At 34.5% G+C, this 24,302-nt stretch overlaps 1 protein-coding gene across 1 annotated transcript; it reads right to left on the reverse strand.

Moving 5' to 3' along the window:
- Positions 1–4,637: 4,637 nt before the first annotated feature.
- Positions 4,638–6,194, reverse strand: LOC117574338 (uncharacterized). The gene is made up of 2 exons (XM_034258159.2): positions 4,887–6,194; positions 4,638–4,825 (listed from the first exon to the last, which is right to left on the reverse strand). Exons 1-2 carry the CDS (start codon positions 6,078–6,080, stop codon positions 4,721–4,723), a joined length of 1,299 nt encoding a protein of 432 aa, XP_034114050.1. The 5' UTR covers positions 6,081–6,194; the 3' UTR covers positions 4,638–4,720.
- Between the last annotated feature and the right edge of the window lie 18,108 nt (positions 6,195–24,302).

Genomic DNA, 24,302 nt, shown 5'->3' on the forward strand with positions numbered 1-24,302 from the left:
GATCTTAATCCAAGCCATCTTCTGCAAAACTTCACAATATTTTTCTTTGAAAAGTCATTTATTTTTTTTTGAGAAAACTTGCAGCTATCGCTTGAAGCTTATGTTAATCGATAACACTTGATTTAATTATCGCGGCCTGATGATGAAGTCTCTCTGGATACTTTTGAATCCATTCTCGCCTATCTGCGCATATCTCAGTCCATATTCAATAAAATAAATTTAATATGCAAAACAGCCGGGCAACTGGGCAACTGGGCAACTGCTGCAGTGGCAACCGCCGCCTGTCGTCCAATATCAGCAAATTTGCAATAAAATATTTGTCTGGCTCCAGCTACAACAACAACAGTAACAACAACAGCAACAAGTTGGAGCTGTGCAACAGTGGGTCGCTTGCTCACTCTGTGGTGGCTACTGAAAATTATTTATTCGCACCTTTCGCCGCCGTTGTAGACGTCGCTTGTCTGCCGGACTTCTCTTCCCTCTCCTCCCCTCTCGGTTCGCAGTTTGTGCTGCATTTCCATTTGCTTATCAAATCGCTTGCATCGGGACGAAAGAAATGCAGGGCAAATATAAATATTAGTGGGCTGCAGGCAATAGACGAGAGCAGAGAGGGGTGGGAAGAGAGAGAGAGAGGTGGGGACATTGGAGGATGGCAGTTCGATTGTAAAATTAGGCGCTGGTAAAACCAAAAAAAAACAAGTAAGAAAGTTACAGTCGAGTGTGCTCGACTGTGAGATACCCGCTACCCATTTTTAATAAAGGCAAAATATTGCGGTATCATTTTGAAAATATACCGAAAATACTTAAAAAATACTGAAAATATACCAAATGGTATGTTTGGTATATCAATATAGTACCGCATTCAAAATATACCATAGACGGCTCAATATACCAGATTGTCAGCCAAAGTAACTAAGACCCTTATAAGTAGGCGTTTTTGCCCATACAAAAGTATTTCTTTTATAACTTCGACAATTTTTATCTGATCGCAACCAAATTTTCAGGAATAATAACTACTATAGTTATTATTATATATACCAAAATTTGCAACTCTAGCTTTAAAATTACGCTTGTTATTCGATTTTTTTGATTTGCGGGGGCGGAAGTGGGCGTGGCAAAAATTTGAAACAAACTTGATCTGCGTGCAAACATAACAAATGCTGTCGAAAAAAAATTATAGCTCTACCTCTCGTAGTCTCTGAGATCTAGGTGTTCATACGGACAGACGGACGGACACACAGACACACAGACACACAGACGGACAGACGGACATGGCTAGATCGTCTCGGCTGTTGACGCTGATCATGAATATATATACTTTATAGGGTCGAAGATGCCTCCTTTTACCTGTTACATACATTTCCTGTCGGCACAAAGTTATAATACCCTTCTACCCTATGGGTAGCGGGTATAAAAAAAGAAGAGAGCCTCAGGCAATTGCAGCCTGTCTGAAGCATGAAAAGTGTGAAAACGAATTAGTGCAAGGCAACTGAGAAGTCACAAAATCAAAGCTCTAGGGGAGTGTGGAGTAGGGCAGTAAGGTGTAAAGCGACACAGAAAAAGAGAGTGAGAATAAGTGAGAGAGAGAGAGAGGGAATAAAAGAAGGCAGATAAATCTCACAATATTATTGGTAAGCACAAAAAATATGCTAAACTCATGTTGCTTAATGCGCTTTTGACACGACATCCTGACTTGACTTGTATTATTTCAGTTTTTATTGAAGCGGTTTTTTGTTTTTGGAAGTTTGACTTAGTTAAGGTTCGGTTGTAGCAGCTGTTAAGCTTTATTAAACTATAAAAGTTAACTTTGATTTAGTGTTGGAATGAGAAGTTGAGCCATTTTACGTCAAATTTATTGTGCATAACAGACATTTTGTATGTGAACAAGGTGTTCAGACTTTTAGCTATGAAAATAAACTCTTTAATACATTTGTTGTCCTTATTAGTTATATTTTCAAATTGTTAGTTATATTTCAAAATGTGCGATGAATTTTACTCTTAATCGTTAAACCTTTGGTATATTAAGAATACGATACCTATGTAATAATTGCAAGCTGTGTGAATTATTAAGTATACGTTATAGAAGTATGCATTTCAGTATTATATTAAAAACTGTCTGTAAGCAGGCCGTATACGTTTTTTTTTTTGGTAATATTGTTTGGAAAGACAAACAAGAGATATATAAAAGTTCTTACTGTTAAACTAAAGCTAATACTAATCTTAAAAGCTTAAAATAGAATAAAATAATAAAATAGATTTTTTAATTAATTACAAAATATGTATAAAAACATTACACTTACATTTAAATTGAATTATGTACTTTACTCTTTTTTGGCACAACAATAATAACTATAGTATTTATTATTCCTGAGAATTACGTTGCGAACGAATAAAAATTGTAAACTCCAATTACTCCAATCGGTACTTAGCTTCTTTGACTGTCAAAATGGTATAATTTGCCCCCATTTTGATATATTTTAAATATAGTACAATACTTCATTCAATACTACAAAATACGACCTTCAGTATATTTTAGTATTTTTGCATTTGGTATATTTTAAGAATAAATCGGTACTTAGCTTCTTTGACTGACATTCCGGTATATTTTAGTACTCTATGGTATATTTTGAATGCAGTACTTCATCGATATACCGAATATGACCTTCAGTATATTTTTGTACTTTTGCATTTGGTACATTTTAAAAATAATTCCGTCTAATATTCCTTTATTCAAGATGGGTAGCGGGTATCTCATAGTCGAGCACACTCGTCTGTAGTTTTCTTACTTATTTATTTATTTACTTATTATAAGGCAAAGATTATAAATTAATTTGCCACCTAGTACAAATTTACTACCGCCGGCTGCTTCGGACTTTGGCTACTACTACTTAATTATAACAACATTTCTATTTTAAGTTATATTTTATTTGAATTCTTTAGCTTTCACTCGATTGTTTTTTTCTTCTTATTAACAACTATCATACCCTCCTCATTGCCAATCACAGGGTACACACACATATGAGATCTGTTTGCTTTCTCTATCTATCACTGGCAACTGTTGCATTCGCTGACTTGTTGCTAATTGGCCGCCCGCCATGTGGCGATTTGTCAATGCGCCACTGCTCGACGCATGCGCCACGCAATGTGGCAACTGCTACGACTACCTCTGCCACTAAGAGTTGCCTCTGTGGCAGGCACACGCAACACGCTTTGCAACAACAACAGCAACAACACGAACAACAACAACAGCAAGAGTAAAAATTTGTCATGGCAACTTCATCGTTTTGGGCGGCCGTTTTGTCAGTGGCCAACGTTGTGGAATGCTAACAAATTTGTGAACATGCCACAATTTACAGCTCCATGGTTACGATTATACAACTGTCTCTGTCTCTGTCTCTGTGTGGATGTGTGTGTGTGTGGCCCACCCATTGTTATAATTATTGGGCGCCCATGTACAAGTGACAATTCAACTTTGACTGGCATTTGTGGAGCAACACGAGTACAACAAGCAGCATGCCGCATGCCACAAGCCGCACATGCCGAATGCAACATGTGTTCACAGTTGTTACGCTTGTTGATCACTAACTCGAATAACTGTTCGACAACACTTTGATCTGACTGCCACATACAGAGACCCAGACCCAACAGGTAGCTTAATTGGCACTTTGAACTTTAAGATCTATTGGTAGCATCACAAAATCATGAGTGACAAGTAATGTGTATATAAAATTTAGGAAATAATTCTATTGGCAATAAATCAAACTCGAATAAGGCATAGATTCTTAAACATTTACTAATTTCTTAATAATAATAATTTTAATGAAAGCTACATATAATTCATGTAAAGAAATTTTAAGGAAAAGTGGAAACAGACGTACATTAAATAACTAAAACAAATAATACGAAATGTCTTATAGCTTGTAAGAATAAACTTATGAATAAAAATAGGAACTAAGACAAATGATTATGTACAGAAAATTGAAAAGCTAAAGTAAGTATTTTATTACATTTTTATAGAATTATTATAAATAATCGAAAATAATTTTTAAAAATTTCATACAGTGTATTCAATTTTTAGTTTTGTATAAAGGTATTGATTCTTCATTTTGTTTTCATTTCATTTTGATGCTTATTCAGAAGTAATAAATTTATCTTACCAATTTTAATCGCAATTATAAGATATAAATGACAGTTTTTAACCTATATACTATAATATCGACAATAATTTGTAAAAATGTTATACAGTGTGTTAAACTTTTAGTTTTGTGGGAATTCTAATTTCGTTTAGAAGTATTTAATATATGAAGAACATTTTATAAATCTCATTTTGATGTTCAAGTTATTTATTGAAATACTGCCTCTTTTTTTAAATATAAATGACGTTTGAATAAAGTTAAAAAAAAAAACAATACTTCAAAAATGGTCTAAGAAAGGTATTTATCAACAATTAAATATTTTGCACTTTTAAAAAGCTTTGGTCTATGGTCTAATATCGACAAACATTTTTAAAAATTTTGTACAGAGTGTTAAACTTTAAGTTTTGTATAAAGATATTGTTTCTGCATTTTGTTTACAAATATATTATAACTTAAGAACATTTTATGAATCTTATTTAAATGTTCAATTTATTTAGAAGTAATGAATTTATCTTACCAATTTTAATTGCAATCTTAAGATATTAATGACAGTTGTTTCAATGCACTTAGTGAACAGTTAATGTTTATTGCTTGATAACAGGACGAAGAAAATGAAACTGCACAAGCGGTTGTGGAGGATGATGCTTCTGCTTTGACTGCACCAAAACAAGCGAAGATTGCAGCAAAAACTAAAGGAAATTTGTCTTTAATAATAGATAACATAGCAAAAGATTATTGTAAGTCACTTACATGCTTTTCAAACTCCTCTCTGAGCTGCTGACAATTGCCCAGATCGAGTTCAAGTGGCTGCGAAGTTCGCTTAATACCACAACGCCACTCGCAGAGTTCGTAGAGCATTTTGCTCGTCAGATGCCGGCAATCGAGGAGACGCAACTGACGCAGATGCGGACAAGCTTTGGCAAAGTGAAGGACCTGCGAATCCCTGAGATCGAAGCACTGCCAAAAGGTGACATGACGTAATACGGGCAGTGTGCCCAGACTTTGCATATCCAGGCCATGAAACAAACTATCGCTGATGACGAGACTCTTCAAGTGCGAGCAACGATTGAGCTGCATCTTGAGCAACCAGTCGACTTGCTCCGGACGATATCCATGCAGTTGGATGCCGTGCACGTCCAGAGCACGCTGACGCAGCACCAGGCAGATGGCTTCGCTGACGGTCTCCACGGATTCCGACTTCTGCTGCAGCTCGATGAACTGCAGCTGAGACATTTGGAGCAGCTCAAAGGCGCTGCTCGCATTGAAGCTAGCCACATTCAATGTCAACTCTCTCAGCTCCAGGCACTTTGAGATGCCAATGGTATTGGGATGTCCGGGTCCTAGAAGCTGGAGACGCTTCAGTGCCTTGCAACCAGTCCAAATGGCCGAGAGTGCTTCCTTGGACACAACGTTGTGTAGTGTCAAAGATTTCAAGAGCTTAAAGTGCTCAATGAACCCAACATGAACGGGCATATGCATCTGCAACTGAGTGAGATACTTGAAGAACTTGGGCAACGTGTGCAGTGGCCATTGGGTGGCATTCTCGGTCCCATTGCTGTCGCAACGAATCACGCAGTCACGCACCAAGGGCAACTCTGCGATGCCACTGCGATCGAGCAGGTTGAGTTGCTCCTGCAGCAGTTCGCTGCGAAATTCCACGCTCACAAAATGACGCCGCATCTTGCGTAGAAAACTGAGCAGCGAGTCGCCGGGCAACTGTTGCTGGAACTCATAGAGATCGAGATGCGTGAAACATTCGCGCCACACGTCGGCAATCACCTTGGGCAAGAGGCGTGCATCTCGTCGAAGCACAACTTGATCCGTTGTCTCGAATCTCTTCAGCACTGCCATCGTCTCTGGGTTGCTCATCTTTGCCACACGCTTGCGCGACTTGCCCCGAAATTTGCTGTTCAACTTGTGCGTGGCACGCGCTGTGTGCAACATTGCTTGCAACAAGTAAATATGCTGGTAATTTATCAACAGTTTTATAATTAATTAATGGGTTTGTAGAATTTATTGTGTAATTATATTGCAAACATTTGTTTACAACTTAGAGTGAATGACTGACAAGAAAAGCAAAGTTAACTTGGAAATTATTCAAATCATTTTATGATCCCACTTTACTAACAGCAATCCGATTAAATGAAAGAGATATTTTTTTGTTTACTTCTTTATTTATAATCTGTATAAGTAAATTGTATAAATAATTACTATGAAATTAACAGAAATGGCAGTTTTCCAATGAGCCCTGCTATTTTTTCATATATAACATCTTATCAGTTGAATGCCAATCCGATTTAATGCAAGAGATATGTGTGACGTATTTTATTGTAGATGATTAATAGATTGCTTTGATAATTATTATTATATTATTGAAATAACTAATAGACTTTCTTATTGCAATGAGATGAGCTAGAGCGACAAAGGATTGAACTAAATTACAATATAATACTCACAATTCATTAGGTATTCTTTATCAGCTACTTTTACTAAGTCAATAGTCTTAGGAATCTTGATTTTCTTTGTATACAATGAAAAAATAAGATATTTATAAAATACTTTTGTGTTTAGTACGCCTACTAACTATGGCTTTTATTTGCTGACAGTTTGGTATATTTTGAACATTATGATATATTTTGAATGTAGTATTATCTCACTGTCGAGCACAGTGGATTAAAGCTTTCTTACTTGTTTTATTGAATTGGCTTGTAATCCAAGTAACTATATGTATACAAATTGATTTTAACAAATTATTATATGACTTCTACTCATCAGCATTTGTTAGCTAAAGTAAGAGTTTATACCATTATACTTTGAAGAGGATTCGAAATTGTTTTTTGCGTTACAAAAATAAAAATGACTTTTTTAGATATTCCTAACCAGCGTATTAATTACAGTGTATAGTAAGTAATAAATGATGAAGCTAATCGAAACAGAATTTACTAATGAGTGGATTTGCTAAATGAAATGAAAAAGATTTTGATTATGCTTAATATTAAGTAGAAAGAAAGCAGAATTTATCAATGAGTTAATGGAAAAAGAATTTACTAATGAAATATTTACTACATGAAATGAATAAGCTTCTTGATGCTTTAAAAATTTTAAAATAAATTACCATTCTCCGTTAAAAATTATTGTATATACATTAATTATTATATCAATATTTTGCTGCTTAATATATAATATATTTTTAAAGTACTTTACATTTTCTATACAAACTGTAAACAAAATTCAACATCACTTTAAATACCCCATTAATTTAGATTGTATATAAATAAATAGAAATATAATTATTAGAACAAGTATTTTGCTGCCTCATATTTAAATTATATATTTTGAAATATGTTTTTCTACTCAAACTGTAATCAAAATTCAACATTACTTTAAATACTCCATTAAAATGTTTTGCAGAAAGAACAATCAAACATTGAAATGGTAAAAGCGAATAAAAGCTAGAACTTTTCGACTTGAAGATGAAACCTCGCAGCTGCTCAGAGCTGTATCATCGGCAGATGTGATGTGATTTTGCGGCGGCTGTTAAATCAAATCATTGGAAGACAGTAGCTCAGTTTGAATAGCCTACACTTGGTGTGTTTTTTGCCCTGGGGGCCATCAAATTACCAGCTGGTTGGCTTGGTTCGACTAACTACCAACCTGTTGCCTGATGCATGATGCATGATGCTTGTTGCCTGTTGTTGTCTGTTACCTGTTGTTAATAAAGCCGTAAAATTAAACGCCTTTTGGCTGTCCCCGGGTAGTTTTTGTTGAGCGCACCAGTGATAAACGCCCCAAAGATCTGTTTCGGAATTGTTTATTTGCGTGCAAATAATTGCAGCGCTCTCATTGGGGTTTGGCTTAAAGATTGGCTGCGTAATCAGCAGCTACAACAACTAAGTATAACGAGCCTGATGTGTTTGCGTGTCTCGCTGCCAATGCCATTTGATGGGCGTGCCACAACAGAGGCGTCAATTGACAGCTCTAATGAGCCGCTAATAAGAAAGCGCGCGTCATCAAAGAAAGCGCACGCAAAAAGCAAGAAATTTCTAACAAAGTTGCCAATTAATTATGCTGATTATGAGAGAGTTTTAAAGTTAGCAGTGACATTCTAAGGCAACTCTTTCTTATAAAACTCCATCTGATAAATGTCATCGATTGCTTTAAATGTTTGTAGGAGACTTTTTAAGAAATTTTAAGACAGCTCTTATAAATTTTGTTTAATGATTAAAAATGTCATTCACTGTTTTAAATATTTGTAGAAGATTTTTTCAGTTACTAAGGCAGCTCTTATAAATTTTGTTTAATCAATAAAACTGTCATCCATTGCTTTAAATATTTTTAGGAGACTTTTTAAGTCACATAAAGTTTTCCCAGGCAGCTCTTTCTTATAAGTTTTGTTTAACGAATAAAAATGTCAGCGAATGCTTTTAATATTTGTAAGAAACTTCTTAAGTCACCTATAAAATTCTAAACAGCTCTTATAAATTTTGTTTAACGAATAAAGATGTCATCGATTGCTTTACGTATTTGTTGGAAACTTTTAAAGTCACCTAACAAAATATCTAAGGAAATTTTATAAACAAGTCTTATACATTTTGTTTTAAATATTTGTAGGACAGTTTCTGTAGTCGCCTTAGAAATTCTAAGGCAGCTCTTATAAATGTTATTTAATAAATAAAAATCTCATCCATTACTTCAAATATTTACCTACAAAATTCTAAGGCAACTCTTTTCGTATAAATTTTGTTACGAATAAAAATGTCAGCGATTGCTATAAAAATTTGCAAATTCAAAACATAATTTATCAGCACATTTCATAAGCAAATCTTTTAAGTCAATTTAGTTCAAAGATTTCGAGATAAGCAAAATAATCAGCAAAGTTTTGCCTATCTGGCAAATCGGCCGTCGGTTATTTTTTTGTGTTTGGGGCGTTATGACGATAATTAAAATATTTACAAAATGCCAGAAAAGGCAGACCCAACATAATAAAAAAAAAAAACAAAAAACAGATCCAAATAGAAAACTGCAACACATTCCCAAAACGAGTTTAGACCGAAATGTAAACGCCCCAATTTGCGGGCTGGCTGAAAATGTGGCAATGTATCTGTATCTGTATCTGTATCTTTAGCTGTATCTGCATGTATCTACAGCTGTATATGTGTGTATCTGTTTGCCCACCCGACAAGGCTATAAATGTTGAATGGGCGAAAAATGTGTAGCATTTAAACAAAACAAAAGCACAATATACACACACTGAAATAAGTAAAACGCGTTTTGTTTAAGCCTAGTAAAACATGGATTTTACAACCAGAAAGTCAGGCTGACTACAAAGAGATCAATCTGCATTTATTCGTACTCGCAGCTATAAACTCTTTGATGTCTAAATATAATATCCTTAGGCCATAAATTGAACCCATCTAATTAAAAATGAAAAGCTTAGTTAAAGATTTATGCGCACATAACTAACAATAAATACCCATAAATATAAATGGATATAATAATGTAATGGATAATAAATAAAGTCAATTAAATATGCATATTTTAAATTAAAGACGAGTTAGATATGCGTACTTCTTTTTTTTGTGGGTAATTAAGCCGAAGTTAAATTATTCCATTTAAATAAATTGAAAAAAGTAATTTAAGAGAGTGTGCTAAAACATTTTCGATGTTGGAATTTTTGAAAAATATAAATAAATTTTAATGAAATAAATCAATTTGAAAAGAAAGTAGAAAGAGAATTGGAAATTCTATTAAAACATTTTAGATGTTGGAATTTTGAAAAATGTTTTTATTTTAATATATATAAAAAATTTTTAAAGAAATAAATCAATTTGAAAAGTAAGTAGAGAGATTGAACAAGAACATTTTCGATGCGCGGATTTAAAAAGTTTTCCATACTTTTAAATAAATAAAGAAATTTAAAAAGGTATGTAAATAAATTCGATCGAAACACTTTCAATGTTGGAATTTTGAAAAAAAAAGGTTTGAAGTCTTTTAAATATTTGAATCAATTCTAGAAGTTAAGTAAAATACATTGAATTAGAACTTATTCCATCTTCGGATTTAAAAAGTTTTTCAGAATTCAAAATAAAGAAAGAAATTGGAAAAGTTTTATATTATGAAAAAAGGTTTTTCGACTATTCGAAGTTCGTTATCGACACTTTTGTCGCCCGTTAACAACTCCTTTTAAATTGAACCACCCAATGGCAAAATGCTTGTAATGCAAGTGTCCAAACTGTCATGAGTTTAAACAATTGCAAATTGCAACGGTAGCCGGTAGAATAACAAAAATTTAAATAAAATAATGTTTGCACGAAATCTTTAATTAACTTGCGTCAGAGCTGTTGAAAAATATTAATAAAACATTTCAATTTTCATGTTTTGGCTAAAGCGCAAAAACCATTTTTCCGGCTGCCCGTCGGAGTTCAAGTTAGTAAAAAATAAAATGATGATAGAAACTAGTTTCTAAGCCACGGTAGCTGGAGTGGGCATCTCTCTTAATTGATGCCCCAGCAAATGTTATGGAAACAAAGCGGAGATATGACCAACCAAGTGCCATAAATAAGGCCCAAAATCAACTCAGCGGCTCATTAGCAGACGCACCACTCGATTGAAAGCCAAAAGTCAAAAAAGAAAAGAACCGCAACACTAGATCTAAGCAACCTCTTCTCGTTTTTTTTGTTTTTTTGTCGCATTTGGGGGCCAAAGCTGGCGGCATGTTTGGCCTCCTGCCTGGAGCGCATAAAAACGAATCACAGGCGCCAATTCAATCCAATCCAATCCAGTCCAGTTCAAAATGAATACATTGCCGCGTCTCATTAGACGAAGCCCAGCAGGGCCGGATCTTGGCTTGAAAAAAGAAGCCATTTGAATTTGTATAACGGCTCTGAAAATCGCAGGGGTTCACAGTTAATATTCCTAGCAGGTTATATGCCTAACATACTACTAACATAGCTTAGTATTATTTGACTTTAGATGTACGGAATTTTATGGGTATAATTAGCAAGCTTTATCGCTTATGTTATGCTATGTTAAGTTAATCTAATTGAACAGCAAAGGTGAAAAGAGTTGCTAAAATAATTTAACAATAAAATTGCTATGATGAGACATAAACTAAGTTTGCAGAAGACTTAAACGAAAGGACTATTAAAAAGAAATTAAAAATTGTCTTAGATGAAGAATTTTTATAAAGATGAGGTAAAAAATTTGGTGACTGGTAAAAATTTTATTATATTAAGTGCAAACAAATGTCAGAGCTTTTAATTTCAGTCAAAGTTTCAAAGGAATTACAAAATTAGGAGTTAAATATTGTTATAACATTCAATATTTGCAATAATATATTCAAGATTCAAAATTTGCAATAATATACCTAACAAACTTCATTGTTTGCATGAAATTTCATTAAAAATAAAATGACTTTTCTTAAGTACTTAAGTACAACACATAATCTGTGAACGCACCTCGTTTTTATTTAACTTGTGAACATAGACTGACCGATACTTATTTTAGCATATATATTACGTAATGTTATAGTTATTTTAATGTTACAATATTTCTAGCCTTGCCATACTATTATGTATTCAGCACATTCAGCAAGTTGCAAATCACAATTCACTTAAAAAAATAAATATAAACGCAGTTAGTTGTCCGATTACTTTAATATAAGATTATATAAAAGATTCGACATAATATTGAATAAATACATTATGTATATCTAGTACATACATATGTTCTTAGTATTAACATATACTACATTAAACGTAATAAAAAATAAATCAAAATTAAAGTGTTTATTGCGTATCAATGTTGAAACTAAGTTGTAATTTCTATTCATTTCTTGTATTTCATATTTTACCAAATTGAATTTAAGTTGCAATTTATATTAATTTCTTCTATTTCATATGTTACTTATTGTTGCAATTATTCAATTGTTTAAAACAAAATTTTTTGTAAAGTTAATGGTACGCAAATAATTCCTTACAAAAAACAAATATGCCACTTTACAAACCAAACAAACAATTGCAAAATATTTATGTAAGCTTTCAAAAGTGCCTTTTACTTTCGCATACTTTGACTCAGATTTTTCTGAGCTTGTCACCGTTGGGCGAGGTTGTCACACTTCACGCCTCGAAATCGGTTAAATCAGAGTGACCAACATATATATATCTGAAGTTGTGTATTTACCGTTGGACACGCCATTTTATCAAACACGTAGAATCGGCGCCATTTTGTTGAAGCTGTGAATGTATTTTTGGATTCGGTAGCGTTACGTGTGTGCGTTATATGGCTCATTATTGTTGATTTACGATCTCAATTTGCGGTGTATAAAACACGTATAATGCGAATGCAAAAAAAAATGTAAGCTCAGATTTGGATACTTTGAGCCCGGATGATGGTCGCAAATTGAATTGAAAATGCGTAAATGCAGGCATTTTGTTACTGCCTAATGATCAGCCATTTACTTGGACAGTTTATGCCAATCTATAGAGACAACAACAACAACATCCAGCGAGTCGGAGAGGACAACAACAAGCAATAACAAGCTATAACAACAACTGCAAGCGCATCGCTCTGTGATTTTACGACTACGAATGCCAAAGAGGACAGCTCCAGAGAGAGAGAAGGTGAGATAGACTTGGCAATGGCGATGCCGTGTGTGTGGCATTTATGTCGCCTGTCATGTCAATGGACAGTCCAGTCTACAGTCCACAGTCTACAGTCTGCACTCTCAAGTCTCTTAAGCCTGCTGACAAAGTTGCGACGAAAGCGACGAAGTTGCGACGCATGGTTCAAACTTGGCTCTTCGACTCAGTCGATCGTCATGCTAATTGCCATTTACACCTAAAAACCGCAATCAAATTGAAACAAATTTCGTAGCAAACATAAACTCGGCATATGCATTAAGTGGAGAGTGAACGAGTCAAGGTATACCCTGTAAAAAGAAGGCATAGGGAAAGGAAGAAAATAAAAGAATGAAATATATTTATTGACAGAGAAGAATTTGCAATCAAAGTTTAGTTGTAGCTATGATTTAATTCACTAAGTATTTACAGATCGTAATCAGTTCTTTTAGCAGGCACATCGTACTCTCAATTACCTGATCTACGCCAGACAAGATACCCTCTTGGACATGTTCCGATCCGCTGTGTATGGCAGTTACCATTTTGATGATACCCCAAGAGCATTTTACGAGGTCTGTCAAACCTTTGTCAGTGTAGAAGCATCGTAAACTCTGGCAAAGATGATGGAGTTACAGATGCTAGAGATGCTGTACAAAATACCAGAAAAATGCCAAAGCTATCAATAAAATCGATTTTGATATGTAAATGATAGACTCTCAATGAGGCCAGAGACAAAAGAAAACACTTTGGAGACACACAAGCAACGGTCTGACAAAAGGGTCGCCAACGAAATGGCTATTGCTTTTGGCCCCAAAGTCTACAGCAATTAATAACAATTTTGCGATAATATCGATCAAGTGATAGTATAAATTTTATCGCTAGATTGTAAAAATCAACGGCACGCTGTGTTATTGGATCAATTATTCAACGCGATCGGCGAGCGAACACTCGATGGCTATGTGGCTTCAACTTTGAGTTGGAGTTGAGATTGAAGTTGGAGTTGGACTTCCACTTCGACTTGGACTTGGTCTTGGAGTTGGACTGGCGAGTTGAGCAGGCAACTCTAATGAACACATTACATAAAATGTTGGTTTTATGCCCCACTTCGAGACGGTGGCTCGCATTTTTTATACCCTGTATGCCATGCAAAGGTTGTGAAGGGAATGTTCATTTAAGAGAATGTAAGTAGAAGAAGGATGAGTTACAATGTTAACAGATGAAAGTATTTGTTGTTGAATGCAAGTCTGATAATTTCTATAAAATATTATTCTATATTCTGTTAAGTCTGATATATTCCCCAATTTGTGTAATTTTTATCTCTTTATTCTGCTTGTTCATTTTATCACAATTAATTTGGGGATAATAAGAAGTATATTTTATTGTTATATTTTAAATGATGTGTATATAGTTGTTCTATATATATACATATCTTCAGAAGTTCGATATATTTTCTAAATTGCATAATTTTGTGCGATCGGATCTGTTAAAAGAGTTATGTCATTTTAAAGGATGCAGTTAGAGATCAGTTTATGGCAAGATCAGTCAGCAGATAAATATGTAGATCAGTCGATCTCTTAATAGATCAGTTGATCAGTCAATTCAATTTACGGCTAACTCATTCAGTTTGACAGATCAATTAGTCTTAGATGGAAACGTACAAGATTTTACGATCACTCAGTAAATCAGATGAAACATAGTCCTTATTTTAGCAATATCCTCATATGAAAGAATAGGGAAGACTATTTTATGCTTGTTATTACTTTATTTTGTGAATTTATTCACAGTCCTTTCATTGTTATTTAAATATTATATTTTTTTTTTTTAATATAGTTAATCTTTGAATATATTTCATTTTATCACAAGATTGATATATTTTCTAATTTATATTTTTCTAATTTCGTTATTTTATCAATATTCTCACAATTAAATAATACAGAATAGGGAACTCTATTTTGAAAGTGAAATACCATAGTCAAAGTAGCATTAGTAAAAAAAAATAAGAAACTTAGATTACACAGTATCTGCTGGTCAATCACACTAGATTTTGCTCTCATTCTTTTACGTTTTGTTTTTGTGTAGTATTTGAAGTTGAGTTCAGTTTAGACGATGCGCCAATTAGAAGGGCTCTCCGAAGATGCAGCTACATTTTTTTAATGGCACTGGGCCAAGCATCGTCTGGAGGCTTTGGTTTTATTGTCGACCAGCTACTGATCTGTATCTGTGCAGTATTACTCATGTTACCATCTGAACCAAAAGAAAATGTGGTTGTGGCTCATCAACCTGGTCATTACTTGATTAAGTTCATTTGCGTCGCCCAGTTGGAGCAGTGCAAAGACCGTAACTTGCTCGTGTTGGTGAGAAACCGATACCAATGGGTGAATATAATACCACAAAACGTTTTTCCACTGTTAGTGTGCCAAGTTGCAGTTACTCTTGGCATTTACTGGGCTACCAGGCATCATAAATCGATGCTTTACTCACGTCTACATGGCTTACATTTCACCTGCTGCTGCTTGCTCATAACTAACATTTTAATTGTGCTCGAAAACTCGTGACAGGTTTCAGTGAGTGCAAGTTAGTGGTCAGCAAACAAATGTCAGAGCTTCAAATTTCAGCCAGAGAAAGATCTCAGCGCTTCTTCATTTAATTTAATATTATTTACTTGATCCACAGCTACTTAATCATATTTACCTTGACTCACGATGAGCCAGCGATCACATTTAATTATGATCTAATGATTCAGCTTAATTGCCGGAAAGCACAAAATACAAAATTTATAGTACTTTTAACTCATTCCGTTTGGCTCTGCACAGGAAGTAAATTGTCAAGTGTCTAACAACACACAGATCTATCACCCAATCAACTGTGTTTCAACTGACCTGCTGAGTGATCGTATAATCTTGTACGTTTCGATCTAAGACTAAGTGATCTCGCAATCTGAATGAGTGAGCCGCAAATTGAATTGACTGATCAACTGATCTATTAAGAGATCGACTGATCTATTTATCTGCTGACTGATCATAAACTGATCTCCAACTGCATCCTTTAAGTTTACATAACTCTCTTAACAGCTCCGATCGCACTCTCTTTCGCTACTGTCTACTATGCACTTTTCCACCCACACAAGTCATGATCACTGATCGTAAACCAAGTTTCGCTCGCTCTCTGTCTCTCGCTGTTTATCTCTTCGTTGTGACAGCTCTTAACTGTTTCGTAAGCCTTCACAGCAGACAAGACAAGAGACAAGAGACGATCATGTTGTGTGTTTGCTGCTGTTGCTGTTGCTGCTGTCTAACCTCATCGATCATTCAAAGCGCCCCCAAAATCAAATCTATTTTTGCTAATATCGCATAATCTTGATTACTCATTTCCGGCGCACATCTCACAAAACAAATTGTCAAAGGCAATTGCCTGACAACAACAACAACAGCAGCATCAAGAAGCGCAGCAACAACAACTTGTGCATACCCTACAAGAGCTGGAAGCCAAAGTAAATAGTGCTTGTGAATAAGTATAGTATAGTTCTCTAAACTGCGCTCCGTTTTCGCGTCTTATCCGTTAGATACTTTCTAAAACAATGGCATCTCAAGTAATACGCTAAGTACCACAATTGAGCGAAAAGAAATTGCGCAGTCATTACAAACAGTGGAACGGACCAAGACCCCGTCCATCAAGTACTCAATAATTCAGCAACAGCAACAACAACAACAACACCAGCAACAAAAAGTTATAACGTTGAAAATAAAATGATCAATACGAACGACAACGGGGCAACAAGTAAAAGAGCAACAAGCAAAACGGACAACACAAGAAATTGAAAAGCCACAAGTCATCTCAGCTGGTGGCTTAAAAGGCGCGTGCTAAGCCATTCATATTCATAAAAGAGCCAACCGAGAGACTGACTGACTGAGTGAGACTCCAGCCATTGAGCCGGCAAAAAAAAAGAAATACAGAAAATGAAAAAAATAATAATAATAATAAAAATTAAGGATTGTCAGAGGCAGAGGGCTCGGCCGCAGATGAGGCTGAAAACTGACTGAAAACTGGACTGTGCCAATGGAGGCTGGCTGGCAGACTGGCAGACTTGGCGGCTTAGAAGCCAAGAACGACAACGCCAGCGACAGACAGAACCACAGCAAACAACAGCAACAACAGCCAAAGCAAAAGCAACAGCAACAACCACAGCAACGGCAACAGCATCAGTAAAACGGCCCAAGCAACGGACGATCAACTATCGCCGGTTCCAGTTCCGCAATGTCGCCGAGCGACAGCATCAACTCAACGTGCCCATAGTGAAAGAACAAAAAACAAAATAAATGTAAAAAACAAAAAAAAAAAAAATTAAAAATAAAATTGAAACAACAAGCAGTTAAAGTCTGCTGCTGGAGTGCGAAGTTGAGATACTCTTAAAAGGGATTGAGCTTGAGTAGCGAATTCGATAAGGAAATTCAAATTTGCCTTTGGTTAAAAAATAAATTAATAAATTCTTTTCTATATGTAAAATTATTATTTCATTTTGTTTAATTTTAATGCTTATAGTAAAATTATGAAGTTATTCTAAAAATTATGTCAAACAATTGACTAAAGTAAAATAAATTATTATTATTAATATTATTATTCAGAATTTTATTTCAAAAATTAACTAAAGTAAAATATATAATTTTTTATATGAGTTCTTATGATTATTTATTTCATATCTAATATTAAAAAGTAAACTAAAATTATGATTTTCTTCTAAAAGTTGTACTAAATGTTAGCATCCCACATTTTTCAAATGTATTATTATTATTCATTTCATTTCCAATATTAAATAAAGTAAATTTATAACTTCAATCTAAAAGTTGTATCCTTTGTTTTATATTTCGAATTTATTTTACGAGTGCATAAAATTAACATTCAGAATTTTATTTAACTTGCGAAAAAGCTGATTCTTATATTTCTTTTTTAAGGTGCTAAACAATTTTAGTTAATTTTCGATTTTTTTTGAGAAGCTCTTGATACTTTTTGTTGAAGCAGTGTTCAAAAAAGCCCTTCGCAAAGGGCGTGTAAAAACAATTCTACTCTTGTCGCATTAATAATATTTCTTTATTCTTATACCCTGTATGCAAAGAGCGTTATCCAAAAGTGGGCATCATAAAGTTAAAGAATATTGTATGTAAACATTTCCAATTCTTTAAAATGAATATCGTAAAGACAGCAAAAGTCACACTTAAGAAAAATTAGGTCTATAAAGTAAATATGATATTCTACTTTTGGCTTAAACGCAATTTTATAACAGTTGTTGGCATAAGGTTCAACGATTAAATAGGTGTACTAGACTTCAGAAAGAATATTATAATAGAATATCATAAAGATAACAAATTTTAGCAAATGTAGATCTAATGAATATATATTTATTAATTTACTTTCGACATATTTATAAGTAATTTTTATAACAGTTGTTGGTTTAAAGATAAGGAGGTAGTTTAGCACGATAGAGGGTATCTTTTAGTCTTCCTATGTATATTGAAGCATATTTTTTTCTACTTGGTTTGCTGTTCACTGTTGAGTTTTTAGGGATGGGCATATCCGATTTTTGTTACAGCTAAAACTTTACGTTGAGTCTTTTGTGTTGTTGTTGTTGTTGTTGCTGTTACTGTGGCCGTTGTTGCTGTTGATGTTTTTATCTTGTAGTCAGTCAGTCACTGAGGCAGACACTCGAACTTGTTGTTGCTGTTGTTGCTGTTGTTGGGTTACCTTTTGCATTGGCTTTGGTTTGTTTCTATGGACGCTGTGTGATTTTACAGTTTGATTGATTGGATTAGGTATGTTACTTATGTTATTAATTTACTTCTATTTATAAACAAGCAAATGGACAATGGATATTGTTGTTGTTGTTGTTGCTGTGTTGTGGTTGAGCTCGATGCTTGAGTCAGTGCTTGTGTGTTTGTAAAGGCTTTTCGAGGCTTTTCAATTTTCATTCAGAGACAATCGATGGCAATTCATGAATGAAAACCGCGCGCGCTCGTAGCTTTGACAAATTGTGGCCTAAAGATTTCACGATTAATGCAGCACTTCCGTTCCAAACTCAACTACCTTTTATGTCGAGACTGAGTCTGAGTCTGAGTGAGAGACGTCTGCTTAATTTATGCGACATTTTCGAATTCTTTTCGATTATCAACTTTTTTTTTAGTCAAGTGTAAACAAATTAATATTTTAGCTATTTTTGTGTCTTATCGAAATTATGTTGTGGCATCTTGTTCGCTGCGTTGTTATCGCTGCCGTTTATCGAGCTGGCCCCCCCCTAAAACAATCAAAGCATTTTCAACACTTTTCGATAATTGTAAGTTATTTTGCCCTCAGGCATTTGCATTAATCGCCACTTTTGGCGATAGGCATCAACAGCGAACAACATCAACAGCGACCGAAAAGATTTTCATTAATTGATGCAACGGTATCGAAGATGCATCAGATGCAGGTCTGCTTAGAGAGCTCTCTTTCTGTTTTTTTTTTTTTTTGCTGATAAGCATCAACAGATACAAAAGTTGCCACTCGGCTGGTGGTCTCGACGTGCGGCCAAATGTCAACCAGGCAACTGGGCAAGTGGCAAGTGGCCGTCGCATCATTAGTGAAGCAGCGCAGTCGTCGACAACGCCCCAAAAGAGAAAAAAGAAAAAAAAAAGAGACTGCAACAGGTGTAAATGTAAATAATCTTGGCCAGGTTGACACTATCACACACACTCCACACACACTCCACACACATGCACACTCATGCACACTCACCACATGGGGCTGCCGCCTCAATATCTTGTAGTTTTTAATTAATTTTTGAAATGCATTCGACACTCGTCTAGCGCATATTTCATAAGCTCATTGTAAGTAATTTCAATTAAAATTTCAAATGCAAATTCAAATTCAAATCGAGTTGCCAACAACAACTTCAGGATGCAAGCATTTACCACCTTAAACCAGACTTCAGACTTTTTTCAGTAGCCTACTCGATAAACCAATTTGAAGTAATAATAATAATTAATAATTATAATCATATGCACAACAAGTTGTTGTTGCAACATGTTGAATATTATCCTTTTTCGCTTACTTTTCGAGCTGCCCTCGTCTGATCGAATGCACTTATCTCTCATGCGTGGCAAGCTGAGGCGCATTGCTGCCACAATGGTGTCTCTTCCAACTAGACACAAGTTGCAGCTCTGCCACAACGTTGTCTTCAGTCTCCTTGCTGTGTTGCTGTGTTTGTTGTGGCGCTTTCGTTGCGCTGACGAAGCGTTGCAAATGCATTTAGCCATTTTTGTAGCCATTTTGGTGACGTGTCTGACAGAGTTGTTGTTGTTATGGTTGTTGCTGTTGCCAGTTGCCAGTTGTTGTTGCTGTGGATGTGGATGTTGCATGTTGCCAGTTGTTGTTGCTGTTGCCAGTTGCCAGTGGCGTCGCGCCAGCAGCAATCTCATTTCGACTGGGCCATGGGCCGTACCCATTTTTCTATTTCCGCTTTGAAATGAAAATCAAGAAAATAAAGAACATCGCTTATCTGTGACTGGAAATCACAGTTTTTGGCAGCCAACATGATCAGGCGTAATTTAGAGGATCTCTTGCACTTAATAATCTATGATAAGGCAGATTTAGTGCATTGTTCACGTACAATAATGTAATGAGAATAAAGATCGTAAATATTTTAAAGAAAAGAAATGAAAAGTTTATGTATTTAAAGATGAATAATAATGAAAATAAAGATCGTAAGTATTTTAAGGAAATTATACGAAAAAGTTATGTATTTAAAGATGGATAATAATGAATATAAATATCGTAAGTTTTTAAAAAAAAAGAACACGAAAAGATTATCAAAAATGCTTAATTATATGAGATAATAAATATATAATTTATCTATTACTGGAAGTATGTACGACTCGCAGATAAAAAACTTAGTTACAGAGATCATACAATTGCTAATAATGAAGTTGTCTTTAAAGCAAAGGAAAAATTTTTTACAACATGAAGAATTAGCAAAGGTTTGGAATGATTTTATTGATATTTTCTTAAATCAAATTTAAAAGAATACAAATTATTTTTCTCTTTGGTTCATACCACTTATTAAGTGATGTGTTAGACATTAATTCTTTCAACATTCTTAGACATTCAGAAAATGTGTGATACTTTAGTAAATATTATAAATATTTGATTAGAGTTTCATAATCATTTTGAATATAATATTTATTCCAATGTAAGACACTGAAATTAGATTGTTATAGACGAAAGCAAGTCAATTCTGATTGAAGTAAGTAAGTATCTATTAAATTTCTATTTCCTTTCTTTGGTTTCGCTTCATATTTTTCATCGAATTTGAACGTCAATAGCCTTAATATTATAAGCAATCAAATTAGATTAGTAAAGACCAAAGCAAGTCAATTTTAATTGAATTTAGAATATCTATTAAATTTGTCCTTTCTTTGCTTTCACTTCATATTCTTCTTAATAGCTTCGTCTTGAGCTGCAATATTAAAAACCTTTCCCTTTCCACTTGTTCGCTTATGAACCTTTTTTTTTGTTCGTTTTGATTTTCATTGTTTTTGTCTGGTTTTTTTTTTCTCTGAAATTTGTAAATGAGACGCAAAAGAGGAGTATAAAAATTAAAGGAACATCCAAAACGGCACACGGCAGTCGTAAAGTAAATGGTCAGCTCTCAGCGTCAAGACAACGCCAATGGCATCGGTTAAACAGTGTCTCGATCCCCCGGCCAGACCCTGAATTGGGATTGAAGCGAAGCGCTTTTGGGTTGCGTGTCTCTTTCATTTGGTGACATTCTCGTCTTTAAGTTGTTGTTATAGCCACGAATTGTTGCCGTTGTTGTTGTTGTTGTTGCCGCTTGTCATTTTCAAAATTATATGTCACACTTTTGGCGTTAAAGCAGGCACACGACCAGAGTCAGAGTCAGACTCAGAGTCAGACTTAAAGACAACGACGACCCGCCAGGCGACCCGTTTTTAGAGTCCTGATTTTTATTGTCATGTTTTGATCTTTTTGTTTTTGTTTCTGTTTTTTTTGCTGTTACTTCGTGTTATATCCGTATCTGTTTCTGTTGCTGTCTTGGAATGCGCATAAAAATTTTTATGCTGCTCAAGTTCAGCTATAGTTTTGATCGTTCTTACGGTTTGAGTCTATAGAATATAAAAGTAAATGCATGGACCACTTCCATATTTAAAGTTAACTTGCAGTCAATTCCTTTTGCTAAGCTAGCAATATATTTTTAAGCTACTTTTTCTTTTCTCTTGCTCATAAATTTGAGTTGAGGCCTGTTGAGCTTTCGTTTAGATGTTGCTACTGAGCTCAAGGCGACAAGTTGTTTATATCAAAACTGTCAGATTGCTGAGCTTTTACTTTGCAATTCATTATCTTTTGGGTGAGCAATTGTTGCATTAATGTATATATATAACAAATAATAATAATATATTAAGGATTGACAAAACTTTCAATGAAAACATGTATAATATAATATATAATCGAGTGTGCGCCTCTATGAGATACACTCTACTCAATTCTTAAAATATACTGAATTATTATACTACAAAAATACTAAAATATACTTAATTCTATATTTGACATATTGCTAAAGTATACAAAGAGTACAAAACATATCAGATTTTCAGTTAAAGCAATTAAGACGTTTTTTCTTTCCATACACAAGTTCTTAAAGTATTAAAGAAAAAATTTCTAAAATTTATATCATACTGAAATTTTTATTTATGTAGCGGATATAAAAATACGTAGAAAAAATTAATACATAAAGCATTGATAAAAATATTTATGAATTTTAATATAATTTTTTAAAGAATTCAATTTGGTATGTTGGATTGAAAAATCTAAGGTTTAGATTTTCTTTCCTGCTGCTCTACTGAATAAGATTGAAAAGTTTCCTAGACGCTCTTCAACTTCCGTTTAGTTCTCAACTGTTTTGTTTGTCAACCTGCTTCGAACGCCGTGAGAAGTAAGTAAAGAAAGAAAACCCACAAATAAAATATTACATTTAAATTGAATTCAAATTGAGTTTGAATTTGAAAAGCGTAGCGCAAAGTCATAAATAATTCCCCCGTTGTGCAGTGAAGCGTTTAACTTGAAAAATTTGTCGACAGTTCATCAAATGCTGCGTTGCAAGTGTGGGTGGCACCACAAAATTGGGGGCAAAAGCGCTCGCTTCTCCAGCTGTCCATCAATTGATGCATGAGAGTGTGTGTGTGTGTATGCTTGTGTGTTGTGATGTGTCCCGCATCTGTTGCATGGTCAACAACGTTGATCTCTTAGCCAGCAAAGGCATTGAAACAAAGGAATTTCCAAACTGTGTTAATTGACTTTAGGGTTTTTTTTCGTGGTCTGGGCCCCAAAAGCATTTATAAACGCTTTGATTTCAGTCGGTTTTGTTGTTGTCGTTGTTGACTCGTTAAAGTTGTCAATAAGTGCACCATTTTCGGCTGCTTATCGGATAGAAACTAAACAAAAAAAAAAAAAAATAAATAGATATATATATAAATATATAACTCAGGCAAACAATTTAAATGTTAATTTCGGGAAATACGAGAGGGAGTCAACAAAAAGATACCTGCGTTTTGTTTTCCAATGTTGTGATAATTACCTCAAGTTATTTTCTGTTTATATTTATAGACATGCGTATTTGAGACAAATATTCGAGTAGTTCGCTTATCAGTACCTCGGCACATTAAATACCGTTGGAAAATTTGTAAAGAAATGCTAATTTCATGGCGATCGTTGATGTGTGTGGCCCGCACGACTAACTAATTGGTTTTCCAGCCAAGAGTCTAAATAAATTTTTGACTAAATGGTAGATAAGTGCTCCAACGTGGTTGGGGCAACTTCGGGTTCCAGCAAGTACACTCAGCTCTCGATTTCGAAATAAAATCGAAACCGACAGAGCTTGGTCTAAAGTGTAGGCTGTGGCATTATGTGGGCTCTTTGGATTTTATATTAAATACTTGGTGTAATTAAATGGCTAAAAGGAAATTGGGAATTAAGTTCGTCAGACAGTGCATAAGTATTAACAATTAAGAAAGCTACATTCGAGCTTGCTCATTTTAAATTATACCAAATCAACATACCACAAAAATACTAAAAATATACCGAATGCTATATTTGATCGCAACCGTATTTTAAGCAATATTAAATACTCTAGGGAATATTGTGTGTGCCAAAAATCGCTTTAAATGTAAGCTCGTTATTCAATTTTTATTAATTTGGGAAGTTAGAGTCTATGATAATTAGATGTTGACACGGACAGACAGACAGACAGGACAGACAACAGAATACAGAATACAGCATATAACAGGAGACAGGATAGACAGGCAGACAGGATACAGCATATAGCAGCATACAGCAGCAGAACGGACAGGACGGACGGACAGGACAGACGAAAATAACTGATCAAGAATATATATACATTTTAAAGAGATCCTCTTAACACATACATTTTCGAAGGCACAAACATATATTAACCTTATTGCCTTAAACTTTTATTTTTACTTAACTGTTAGCTTAATATACTATGAAT

Source organism: Drosophila albomicans, chromosome 2R, assembly GCF_009650485.2.
Source record: "Drosophila albomicans strain 15112-1751.03 chromosome 2R, ASM965048v2, whole genome shotgun sequence".
NCBI lineage: Eukaryota > Metazoa > Arthropoda > Insecta > Diptera > Drosophilidae > Drosophila > Drosophila albomicans.